This window comes from Nomascus leucogenys, chromosome 5, assembly GCF_006542625.1.
Source record: "Nomascus leucogenys isolate Asia chromosome 5, Asia_NLE_v1, whole genome shotgun sequence".
NCBI classification, from domain to species: domain Eukaryota; kingdom Metazoa; phylum Chordata; class Mammalia; order Primates; family Hylobatidae; genus Nomascus; species Nomascus leucogenys.
The window spans coordinates 30,882,631-30,896,498 of record NC_044385.1 but is presented as its reverse complement, the minus strand read 5'-3'; the positions used below and the strand labels follow the sequence as shown (position 1 = coordinate 30,896,498).

The window sequence follows — 13,868 nt, the reverse complement described above, 5'->3', positions numbered from 1 at the left end:
TTTAATTTCCAAAAGGCTGGGTGTCCTCAACTTTACAATGGATAAATTAGTAACTGCTTTACCAGCTTTGGTAAGGACTGAATTAATGAACTAGAATGCTTGGCATATTTTTGTACATGATGAGTGCAAGACAAGTGGAACCTATGAGAATCTTACAGACTAGTTTCTATCGTTTCTGTCCTGACACATTTTTAGCAATATGCCAATCTGTCTTGTACACCCCAAAATGCAGCACTCGATACATGGCACCAAAACAACATGTGGGTAAGTCAAGGTAGAGGCCAGGTTCTTTGGCTCAGCAGAAGCTGAGACAACATCCAGTCCAGGAGAATATTAGGAAGCCTCATCATCGGCTCTTTCCTGATTCTTGGAGTGTCCTTGCCTCTAGAAATGATCAGCACATTGGTTTAGCGGGTGAGGAATGAAGGAGGCTGATTATATTCTGTTCCTCAATAAGCCAGTGTATTGGTCTGTTTTCACACTGGTGATAAAGACATACCTGAGACTGGGCAATTTACAAAAGAAGAGGGTTTATTGGACTTACTGTTCCATATGGCTGGGGAGGCCTCACAATCATGGCAGAAGGCAACGAGGAGCAAGTCCCGTCTTACATGGATGGCAGCAGGCAGAGAAAGCTTGTGCAGGTAAACTCCCATTTTAAAACCATCAGATCTCATGAGACTCATTCATTATCACAAGAACAGCACAGGAAAGACCGGCCCCCATGATTCAATCATCTCTCACCAGGTTGCTCCCACAACACGTGGGAACATGTAGGGGGCAGTAATTGTTTTCTCATTTCCTTGTTCCTGGGGCTTCTCTCTCACACGTGCTCATGAACAAATCTTTTAACCTTGCACACAAGATGTTTCTCCTCCTATATCCAATTCTCTCTTGCTGATACATGCTGCTATCATATATGCTTTCACAGGTGCATCTACCACTATTACAGAGTCCACCTCCAAGCAGGTACTCCCACCAATATTAATGGCTTGGCACCCCTGAGATGCTGATGGGGTACTCTATTCTCAGAGGTCCTCATTAAACAGAAGCTATCCTGTTCTGTGTGTAGAAAAGAAGAGAATGCCCCTTTCACTCTTGGGCTACCTTCTGTTGCATGAGTATTAGGCAGAGATGACATGCTCCCCACAAGACTCATTCTCCCTAGTCTTCGATAGTACACAACTGCAGCTGCAAAGTGGTTACCCAGCTAGAGACTACATGTCTTCAGCCTTCTATGTAACTAGTTAGCAATGTGACTAGCTATCATCAATGGCAATGATAGCAGAAGTGATGCACACCTCTTTTGGACCAAAGCATTTTAAAAGTGGAAGTTGTTTTCCACAGTGTCTTTTCCTTCCCTAGTTAAAGGCAGATCCAGGCAATGGAAGGAGCATGTGTCCGTGAATTGTCACAAAGAGAAGATCCAACAAGGAGGTAGGAACAGTTGTCTTGGAGAGGTTATATGAGCAACAAATGAGCCTATATATTGTTTGGGCCACTAGATATTTGGGGGTTTGTTATATCTGTTTAGCCTATTCTAACTACATTGCTATTGGTAGCAAAGCAACGGGCCTTGTATTGCATTATCTTGCACTTACTAGTTAAATCAGTTCTTCCAATACCCAGTCACTACCTAATGCTTCTGCTAGTGCTATTATGGCTATTTAAGGCTATTGAATCTAGCCTTAAATGCCCGAGGTATTAGTATTTAGCCAATTTTGTATACCTGGGCCCTTGTGATGAGCTTGTTCCCAAGAAGATGTCAGATGTATTCAAACATGTGGAACTCAACATAAACTGGAGGCTGAGACCTCATCTCAGTTACAACTCCATCTATTTTTACTTTCAGGCAGTTTGTCACAACCTTAATTCTTGGATAACTCCCTCAATACTAACCTTCCTATCCAGCTAAGATTAATTTTTCCCTTCTTTTCCCATTTATACCCCAGGACCTTTGTTCCTGTCTTTGTGAATCTCATCCTCTACAATCTCAGAATAATCAGATATTACTCAATTTACCAGCTCTATGAGAAATATTACTACTAAACTTCCCTAATTCTCTGAAGGAGAGACCGCATGGCTTGTGCCAAGACCTTTCTGTCTCTATTGAAGCTCTGGGAAAACTCCCCTCTTTTCACATCCTTCACCACCTCAATGTATACATCCAATATCCATGGATCATACTATTCATGGTCAGATTTCTCATAAGCTAAGGAAACTTATGCAATACTTATTTTTTCTATTTGTACACTTTAACATTTGAGTCATACAAAATATAAGAATATACTTCAGGAAAGTTCACCTGATGACTTTTGGACATGTTATGGTAATTAATGACAAATACCTAATTCTGAACAGAAGAGAAACCATTAATGAACTGCAGAAAAATGGTACATTATGCAGAGAAAGTATATTCTGTTCAAACTTTAAATGTATTTTTTTGAAAATTATCACTTCAGCAGAACAATCAATTTTCATGAGTAGGGTCTCTGTTCCTTATTATTCCATCTTCCATAGGTCAGACCTAGAAATGCTTCCTTCACTGATGCCTTTCCATTTAATCTAATTCATTTCAACCTCAGTCTCCTTTCTTATTAATCTATTTTTATATATCTCTTAATCATTTGTTTCTGTTCTGGTGCTATCGCAGTAACGTATTGATGCTTTATTGAGCATTACAGTCTGCTATTCTTATCTCTTTTTATATAATTACAACTGTATTTTTGGTTTTCAGACAACTTTTTAATTCCCTTATTTGTTGTTTTTATTTCCTTTTAAAAATGGCTATTAGGTTATATACTCTAATATTAAAGGTAGAGCCCAGGGCACAATTCAAGCCTAACTTAATTTGGACAACTTGGAAAACCACTTGCTTTTAAGATGGGATTCAGAGGATGGAGCAAAGTAACCCACAACTGACCAAGTGTATACATGTGCTCGTAAGCACGAACTCACACCTCCCCCACCCCCATCTACATTCAACTTCTTTGGTCTACATATCTTTGATAGACAGTGTTCTAACTCCTTGGTTATCAAAAAGTGGTTCACAGATCGGCAGCAATTGTATCACCTGGGAACTTTTACAAATGTAAAATCTGAGCCCCAACCCCAAACTTCCTGAATCAGAATCTGTCTTTTAAAAAGATACCTAGGATATTCACATATGCATTAAAAGTTTGAGGACTACCCTAGCTGACGACCACCATCTTGACTATAGTGGCTGAACCCCCATGGCTTCCTCAGCTCAACCCAATAACAAGCAAAGTAAACGGGAGAGAAGGTAGCAGGGATGAAAAAAGTCCCAAGCAAGAAAGCACTCAGACAATATTTCTTGAATGCATTCTACATGAGTCAGGCCATATGCTAGGGACTTATGTTAGGGATTTTCACTGGTCTCCCTACCTTATCACCATCACCTGTGGAGGTGGCTATAGCAGGGACTCTAGGACTACCAGCAAATATGTGGAGGAGTGGGGTCGGTGGAGGGAAAGGATGGAGACAAACGGATAACTCCCACCTTGGGTCAGGATCAGACTGAGATCTCTAGATGTATGCACTTTAGATGTGGATCCACAGATCCTTCTCCAGATATGTCAAAGTACAGAAGAGGCATCATCTAGGCCTGGGACTCTATTTGATTGACCTGAACTTAAGTCACACTAGATGAGGAAATGGAAAAGGAGAGTTAACCTCCATCTCAGGATGCATGTCAAGTAATTCATGCATTAAGTTCAAGCAAACAAGAGGGAAGTGCAGTGGTATCCTGGAAAACTCACATTATATGTACCTGAACTAATAACCAAGGCTGTTCATAACATAGACTTCCACGGTGAAGTAATCATCATCTTTTTTGGTTCATGTATCCCTTTTGGATCTGATGAAAGTACTGAAAGCTCTCACCCTCAAAAATAGAGACAAAAGAAAAAGAAAAGAAAAATACACAGACTTACAATTGTTTGACACAGACATAAATTGTATCCTACTCAATTTATACAGACATAAACTATACACTCACATAGTAACCCAAGGGATCCAAGGATTCCATGTTAGTTACTCCTCAATAATCATTATTACTCTTCATTTTCCTCTCTCTTATTAATATTAGTACTGTGCTTTAGATGTTCTCTGTGTCTTGACTTTGGCATCAGTATTTTTAGGATTCGGTGACTCAGAGCATTACATTATGCCCCTCTCAAGATTTTGGCATTCACATGAGGAAGAATTACAACATTTCTTATGGAAGAATAAGGCAAACATGCCATATCTTATGAGATTGGATTGAGTTTCAAATGACATGTGCCAAAGGGAAAGTTCCCTTCCAGAACATAGAGCGCACGACACAGTCACTCAGGCCATTTGGGGCTGGCTTCATTCCTAAGTTATTATAATAAAATGAGACTTGAACTACTGCCTAATTTCCTTGTGTGCTCCCTATTATTAAGGATTGAAATTGCATGAATTTTGTAAATGTCCTTGAATTCAATTTCGCAGTTTATAATTCTGACATTGTTGACAACTTTTTTAGTGTGTGTTCTGTTATCCTATTGACAACGTCTGGAAACATTTTTAGAAATCTTTTATAACATTAATTAGGCAAGGTGGACTTGACACAATATCTCCACATGTAACGATATTCCATAAACTTTGTCTCTATACTTGGAGCATGATAAAATAATAAAAACTAAGATAATATATGCATGTGATTTAAAGATAAACAATGTGGGGTTTTAAAGTCAGAAAACAGTTCTATCATTCTTATTTACATTCCTATTCTTATGTGTAATTCTCTCTGGCTATATATCAGGTTGAATGAAAATTCTCCTTTTTTTCTGACTATAAAACTTATAAATAAAGCAGATTTGGAAAGAGAAAAAAGTTTATATAAAAGGAAAAATGTTTTTTAAACCAAAAAAGTTAACATTTTAAAGCATGTCTTTCCTTCCATGTATTTTTAAAATAAATTTTTACACTTGGAAACAAAACAAAACAAGCTTTCTCTCTTCTTCGTTCCTCTTCCTTCCCCTACTCTAATTTCTGAGACTTGAGTCCATTTTGTAGCAGGTACCAGTACTTTCTTTCTTTTTAATGTAAAATAATATTCCATTGTGTGATTATACTACATTTTACTTATTCATTCAGCAGTTGATGGACATTCTGACTATTATAAATAATGTGGCATTGACATTCACCAATATGATTTTATGAGGATATATGATACATACAGAGGAGTGAAACTTCTGGGTCATATGGTGATTCCATCTTTAATATTTTGAGAAACACCAAGCCATTTTCCAAAGTCGGTGCACATTTTACATTCTCATAAGCAGTCTATGAGAAGACTCCAATTTCTCCACATCCTCACCAACTTTTGTTTTTGTCTGTTTTTTTTTTTTTTTTTTTTTTTTTTTGAGTTGTATTCATCCCACTGGTTGGGAAGTGGGCTTGCACAGTGGTTTTGATTTGCATTTCCCTGATGACTAATGATGTCAAAAACATTTTTATGTGCTTGGTCGTCATTTTATATCTTCCTTGGAGAAATATCTATTCAGATTATTTTCCCATTTTAAAATTGAGTTATTTGTCTTTTGATTATTCACTTCATGTTCTTCATATATACTAGACAAGCTTCTTAACAGATATATGCTTTGCAAATCTTTTCTTCATTATTACATATTTATTCTATGCTTTGCAACTAATTCTTTGGGTTGTTTATTTCACTTTCTTGTTGATGTGCTTTGAAATATTAATTCTAAAGAAGTCCAATTTACACATTTTATCTTCTGTTTCTTAGGCGTTTGGTGTCATATCTAAAAAGCCACTGGCTAATTTGAGGACATGAGGATTTGCATCTATATTTTCTTCTCAAGATTTTATAGTTTTAGCTTTTATATTCAATATTTTGTTTAATTTGAATTAATTTGTTTATATGTGAGGTGGGGTAGGAGTCCAACTTCAATCTTTTGCATATAAAAACACAATTGTCCCAGGACTATTTGTTAAAACGACTACACTTTCTCCACTGAACTGTCTTGGCACTGTTGTCAAAAATCAATTGACTATAAATATGAGGGCTTATTTCTAAACTCTCAGTTCTATTTCAGTGAATATGTCTCTATGTCTATCTTTATCCCAGTACCATGCTGTCTTGATTATAGTAAATTCTGAAATTGGGAAGGGTGAGTTTTCCAACTCTTCTTTTACAAGGTTTTCTTGGACATTTTTGAGTCCCATGAATTTCATACAAACTTTAGGATCACCTGGTCAATGTCTGCAAAGAAGTAAGGTGGGCATTTAACAAAGATGACAATAAATCTGTAGATCAATTGGAGAGTGTTGTTAATTTAATAATACTAAGTCTTCTGATACATGAGCATTGGATGTCACTCTATTTATTTAGTTCTTCTTTAATTTATTTCAGCAATGTTTTATAGTTTTCTGAATATAATTTTACACTTCTTTTACTAAATGTTTTCCTAAATATTTAATCTTTTGGTGATATTTTAAAAGAAGTTTTCTTTATTTTCAGATTGTTCAGTGCAAATATATGGAAATATAATTGATCTTTGTGTATTGATATTGTACTCTGCAACCTTGCTGAATTTATTAGGTTTTTTGTTGTTGTTGTTAGATGTAGTTCTGTCGCCCAGGCTGGAGTTCAGTGGCACGATCTCGGCTCACTGCAAGCTCCACCTCCCAGGTTCACACCATTCTCCCGCCTCAGCCTCCCCAGTAGCTGGGATTACAGGCACCCACCACCACACCCAGCTAATTTTGTTTTTGTATTTTTAATAGAGCCGGGTTTCACCATGTTAGCCAGGATGGTCTCCATCTGCTGACCTCGTGATCCACCTGCCTCGGCCTCCCAAAGTGCTGGGATTACAGGCATGAGACACCACACCCAGCCTGAATTTATTAGTTTTAATACTTTTGAATTAATTCCTTAGGATTTTCTATCTATAAGATAATGCCATATGCAAATACAAATAACTTCTCTTTTTCCAATCTCAATGTCTTTTATTTCATTTTCTTGGCTAGAACTTTCAGTACAATGTTAGGGGATATTGTTATCTTGCTTTTGATCTTAGGAAAAAAGCATGCAGTTTCTCACTGAAATATTCGGATATATTAGTATTTTTAGCCCTCTACTTGTTATTTGTTTATCTCTAAATAACATACCTAATTAATATCTAATGACTTTCTACTTGAAATTTAGAGAAATTAATGCATTTTTACCTTTTACTATTTCTTTTTTATCCATAATTTCTAAATTTATATCTATCCATCCATATATAGAGAATCAATTTTATATTATTTATCTTTCATTTCATAGACATTATGTCATATATCCTTTGCCTATGGATTGAACCTTATACTTAATATAAACTAATTGTATTATGTTCACATGAAAATTATTCAGTACAAAACAAAAAATTGTGATTTGATCTTAAATAAAATTGAATTATTAAACACCTATGTAAGGAAACGGTCCTTGAAGACCATAAAGACCAATGGATACTTTGAAAATATTTTTTGACTTATGTATTTATTTCTTTGGATCATAATTGTTTGTCATTTCCTTTGTTTAATGTTGTCCCCAGTCTTACATTCCTTTTTCACTTTGCATATTAAATATTTTAATATAGGGTTATGAATGGTAATGTTTTGACCATCTCTCAGTACAAAAAGAATCTTAACCTCATGTTGGTGCCATAGCTTGGATAGAACTGGGTATCAGGTTTTTCTTCAAAATGTCTTCTTTTGGTATTTTAAGGTAATTCTCAACAGTCTTCTAGTGATATTAAATTCCTAATGATGTTAATATGACTCTCATTTCCTTGTATCTCTCTCTCTGTCTCTCTCTCTCTATATATACATATATATACACATATATATGTACATATATATGTAGTATTTTATTTTGAATTAATAATAAATTATTTCTGTTTCCAAAGAAATCTGAGATAGTTTTACTGGAGCAATATGTGTTTGCTGGGTCCCCACCCAAATCTTATCTTGAATTGTAGTTCCCATAATCCCCATATGTCGTGGGAGGGACCAGGTGGAGTTAATTGAATCATGAGGGACAGTTTCTCCCATCCTATTCTCCTGATAGTGAGTTCTCACATGATCTGATGGTTTTATAAGGAACTTTCCCCCACCCTCACTTGGCACTTCTCCTTGCTGCCACCATGTGAAGAAGTTTGTTTCCCCTTCTGCCATGATTGTAAGTTTACTGAGGCCTCCCCCGCCCTGAGGAACTATAAGTCAATTAAACCTCCTTCCTTTATAAATTACCCAGTCTCAGGTTTGTTCTTATAGTTGAGTGAGAATGGATTAATACAGTAAATCAGTACTGGGTAGTGGGGTGCTGCTGTAAAGACACCCAAAAAAGTGGAAGCAACTTTGGGACTGGGTAACAGGCAGAGGCTGGAACAGTTGGGAGGGCTCAGAAGAAGGTAAGAAAATGTGGGAAAGTTTGAAAGAGATTGGAGGGCTCAGAAGACAGAAAGATGTGGGAAAGTTTGGAACTTCCTAGAGACTTGTTGAATGGCTTTGACCAAAATGCTGATAGTGATATGGACAATAAAGGCCAGGCTGAGGTGGTCTCAGCTGGAGATAAGTAACTTGTGGGGAACTGGAGTAAAGGTCACTCTTGCTATGCAAAGAGGCTGGTGGCATTTTGCCCCTCCCCTGGAGATCTGCAGAGCTTTGAACTTGAAAGAGATGATTTAGGGTATCTAGTGGAAGAAATGTCTAAGTAGTAAGTGTTAAAGAGGAAGCAGAGCATAAAAGTTTGAAAAATTTGCAGGCTGTCAATGCAGTAGAAAAGAAAAACACATTTTCTGGAGAGAAATTCAAGTTGGCTGCAGAAATTTGCATAAGTAACAAGAAGTCAAATGTTAATCACCAAGACAATGGGGGAAAGTGTCTCCAGGGCATGTTTATCACCCCTCCCATCATAGGCCTGGAGGCCTAGGAGGAAAAAATGGTCTCATGGGCCCAGGGCCCCCCTGCTGTGTGCAGTCTAGGGACTTGGTGCCATGTCCCGACTGCTCCAGCTCTGGCTAAAAGGGGCCAACATACAGCTCAGACCATTGCTTCACAGAATGGCAGCTCCAAGCCTTGGCAGTTTCCACATGGTGCTGGGCCTACAGGTGTGCAGAAGATAAGAATTGAGGTTTGGGAACCTCCACCTAGCTTTCAGAGGATGTATGGAAATGCCTGGATGTCCAGACAGAGGATGTGCTGCAGGGGCAAAGCCCTAATGAATGAAGTAACTCTGCTAAGGTAGTGTGGAAGGGAAATGTGGGGTCAGACCCCCCCACAGAGTCCCCACTGGGGTACTGCCTAGTGAATCTGTGAGAAGGGGGCCACCATTCTCCAGACCTCAGAATGGTAGATCCACCAACACCTTGCATCGTGTGCCTGGAAAAGCCATAGACACTCAATGCCAGCCTGTGAAAGCAGCCAGGAGGAGGGCTGTACCCAGCAAAGCCACAGGGACCGAGCTGCCCAAGGCTGTGGGAGCCACCTCTTGCATCAGCATGCCCTGGATGTAAGATATGGAGTCAAAGGAGGTCATTTGGTAACTTTGAGATTTAATGACTGTCCCATTGAGTTTCAGACTTGCATGGGGACTGTAGGCCCTTTGTTTTGGCAAATTTCTCCTATTTGGAATGCATGTATTTACCCAATGCCTGTACCCCTATTGTATCTAGGAAGTAACTAACTTGCTTTTGCTTTTACAGGCTTGTAGGCAGAAGGGACATGCCTTGTCTCAGATGAGACTTACTTGAACTTTCGAGTTAATGCTGGAATGAGTTAACACTTTGAGGGACTGTTGGAAGGGCATGATTTTGTTTTGAATGGTGAGAACATGAGATTTGGGAGGGGCCAAGTGTGAGTTTGGCTGTGTCCCAACCCAAATCTCATCTTGAACTGTAGTTCCCATAATCCCCAGTGTTGTGGGAGAGACCAGGTGGAGATAATTGAATCATGGGGGCAGTTTCTCCCATTCTGTTCTAATGATAGTGAGTTAGTTCTCATGAAATCTGATGGTTTCAAAAGGGGCTTTCCCTGTTCCTCACTTGGCACTTCTGTCTTGCCTGCTGCCATGTAAGACATGCCTTTGCTTCTCCTTTGCTTTCAGCCATGATTGTGAGGCCTTCCCAGCCATGTAGAATTGTAAGTCCATTAAATCTATTCTTCTGGCCAGGCGTGGTGGCTCATGCCTGTAATCCTAGCACTTTGGGAGGCTGAGGTGGGTGAGATTTGACACCAGTCTGGCCAACATGGTGAAACTCTGTCTCTACTAAAAAATACAAAAAAAAAATTAGCCAGGCATGGTGGTGAGCATCTGCAATCCCAGCTGTTCAGGAGGCTGAGGCAGGAGAATAGCTTGAACCCCAGAGGTGGAGGTGGCAGTGAGCCGAGATCATGCCACTGCATTCCAGCCTGGGTGACAGAGTGAGACTCTGTCTCTAAATAAATAAATAAATAAATAAAAACCTATTTTTCTTTACAACTCACTCTGTCTTAGGTATTTCTTCACAGCAGTATAAAAACGGACTAATACATGGGGTATTCTATGTATTAGAATACTATGTATTAGAATGGGGTAAACTTTAAAGAGTAATTAACACCAGTTTTGCATTTCTTATAGAAAAACAACAGGAAGGAAGATTTTATAATTCATTTTACGAGAGTATTATCCTAATAACAAAATGAAACAAACAAAATATATAAAAACAAAACCACAGAGCAATATTTCTTGTGAGTACAGATGTCAAATCCTTAGCAAAATTTTAGCAAATAAAATTTAACAATATATGAAAAGAATTACACACAAAGACACACACAAAGGTGGTTTTAGTCCAGGGATGCAACACTGGTTCAACATTTGAAAAGCAACCAATGTATTCTACGTTACTAACAAACTAAGGAAAAAAGATCACGTGATCATAATAATTGATGCAGAAATAGCAGCTGACAAAATTCAACGCCATTCATAAAAACCACTCTCAGAAAAACTAGGAATAGAGAAAAATTTCTCCAACTTAAAAAATAACACTATCTACAGCTAATATCCTGCTTATAAATGGTACAATCTTTCATAATTCCATCCAATAATTAGCTCCACTTTATAAGATGTTAAGAAAGAAATCTAGAGCCAGTATAAAATGGACTTGAAATAGAAGTTTGAGGTCAGAAAAATCAGGTTTCAATTTCTTGTAGATCTGAATGGTGAAATGGAGAGACAAATCTGATGCACTGTAACTCGTGTAGGTTAGACACGTAACTGAGATTCTGGGAGGTAAAACTATAGTTTACAGTCTTCCTATACTATACAACAAAGCTCTTGACCTTAGATTTTCAGGGAGAAAAACTGTTCTGCAAGTGAACATTTACATAATGCTCAGATAATTGTAATGACCGTTTAAAATAACAATCTAACTATAAGATCAGTGCTCAGATAATCTCTCTTTATTCATTCAACATTTATGTGGCAAATACTTATTGGGGGCTTTTTATATGACCGAAACTGTTCTGTTTATGTTGGACAGAGAGAAGAAGAAAAGTAAACAAATAAATTAATTTTACAAAGCCTGTAATTAGAGTAACATGGGATAATATGAAAAACCTGAGAATGTTTTGTAATTGGGTGGTCAGCAAAGATCTCTCAAAATATGATCTATCCATATTTGAATGATAAGCAAACGATAGCCATGCTGAAAACTCAGGGTAGATGTGTAAAAATGAAATATAATATAAAGATACAGTCAGAATTTACTAATTAATATATGGAAAACTGTAGTATGACTTTCTGAGAAAATAGTCCCTCAATGTTATAAAATAAAAATAGTAGAAATTGTCTTTATTAATAATTTTTCTACTCTTCAGCTTTCTAATGAAGCATGTAATGCCCCCTTATTAACACATGACGGTTACTCTGAAGGTCTTTGAATCTATATTTTGTCTTGGTTTATATTTGTCTTTTATTTGGGAAAGCAATTTTTAATGAATTCTCAAAATTATATGAGAAAGATATTTTGTCTTGTATGTATTATGTTCACAATATAACTTTTTAACGAATGTTCTATAACTGGATTGTGGTTTATGCTCCTAGCCTTATGTATTTATAACAGAATATATAATTGTTTAAAATTAATACAATCATTGAATTGATTCTTCAAAGTAAATTTCTCCTTTACCGATTTTCACAATTTTCACTTATTAGTATTACCAGAACAGGTAAAAACTTCAGCTTAAATAAGAAGCGCATTTTTCTGCTTGAGGTAGGATACATGAACTGAGGTTAGTTAGAATCTGTGTGCATGTAGGCTAGACATCGATATTTGTGATGTAAGTAAAAAGAATGTTTTAAAATTATAAAAACTCCATTGTACTTTTAAGAGGGAACGTTCGACTAAGAAATTTAGAAGCGAGGCTATCATAATTTCCATCTGGCCCTAAGTGTAAGTGACTTTTGCTATACGATCTTCTATGGAATTTTTGGAGAAACTATTCTTGTTTATTTATATCATGTATTAATATTAATTCACCAATAATTCCAAGACATATACCCCAATTTACTTGGAACCTCTACCCTTTGATTTTTTGACATTTGTAAAATTAAAACTAAAATAAGCCTTTTTATATGCAAAAGACCACCGAACTAGTGCTATATTTCGTGTCCATACTAAAAGTTGCACAGGAACAACCATCTCTTTGAAATGCAAATGCACATAGAGGATTTCCTGGTAAATGCAGTCTTCAATTCTACTAGTGAAATAACATCCAAATAAGTTTCTGGCGGACAGAGTAATCCTTTACCTTAAATACTCAGAAAAACTCACCTGATCGCAAAGAATGCTACCATTTCTAGTGCCAACTTTATCACAGTCACAGGGTTTGCAAACATCTATGGCCAAAGGATCTGCACCAACTTGTCGGAAAAAGTAATCCTTGCACAGCTCACAGTTCCTTCCTGCATCAGGGAAAGGTTATGCATTATGACTTCTAATTCATTAAAATCAGCTGCATAATTCAAAATTAAAGACTGTATTCCTTTGAGGGAATTCTATAATTTTTGGGACGTCCATTTTAATGCACCTTTCATCTCTACCTGCCAATTTAGTGATCCAGAGCATATGAAACAATGAACCTGTTACAAACTGTGCTTTACTTCATTAAACTCCCATCTGTTATATAATACCACACTTCTAAAAAGCTGTGCTTTATAGGGGCCCATACATTTGGAAAGAGTTTGTTCCTAAACTTAAAACTTTATGTCTGGGGCCAGGCACTTTATCTAAATTCAATACAGTAGGAGAAATTTCTACATATGTGGTAGATGATACTTATATAGTAAGAAGCAAGCAGTTATGTAGTATTGGAAATAATTTTCTAGAACTCAATCACGTAAAATGGGAGACTTCTCTTAATATAATTTATTATTCTGTAGTTAACACAATTAAAAACAAATGATTATGTTAGTGGCCATTATTTTTCATTTCAAAGATTGAAATAGAAATTCATTATATTTAGAGATACCAAGTACTTTTCATATGAAATACTAGAATAGCCTGACATGTTAGATATATCAGGTAATTCCTATAGTTTATAATTTATAATTACAAATTTTCTTTGCTATATTATGCAATAAAAAACCCTAAACTACAAGGAGTTTTTAAAGTGAATGTGACTAATATATAAGATAATTGAAATAAGCTGAAATAAAACTCAAGACTATCAATTCCCCCTTTAAGCATGATGTACTTTGCTCAAAAAATATTGAAATTGCCCCAATATTAGAAGACTACAGAAATAATCAATAATCAATAATATGAAAACTCATATTCTGA

At 36.6% G+C, this 13,868-nt stretch overlaps 1 protein-coding gene across 1 annotated transcript in view; it reads right to left on the bottom strand.

Annotated features, from left to right (window-relative positions):
• Positions 1–13,868, bottom strand: part of USH2A (usherin) — a 795,293-nt gene that overhangs the window by 649,347 nt on the left and 132,078 nt on the right. The window contains exon 11 of the mRNA XM_012506628.2: positions 12,861–12,991. Within this exon, the coding sequence (XP_012362082.2) occupies positions 12,861–12,991 (131 nt within the window). The remainder of the gene's footprint in view (positions 1–12,860; positions 12,992–13,868) is intronic.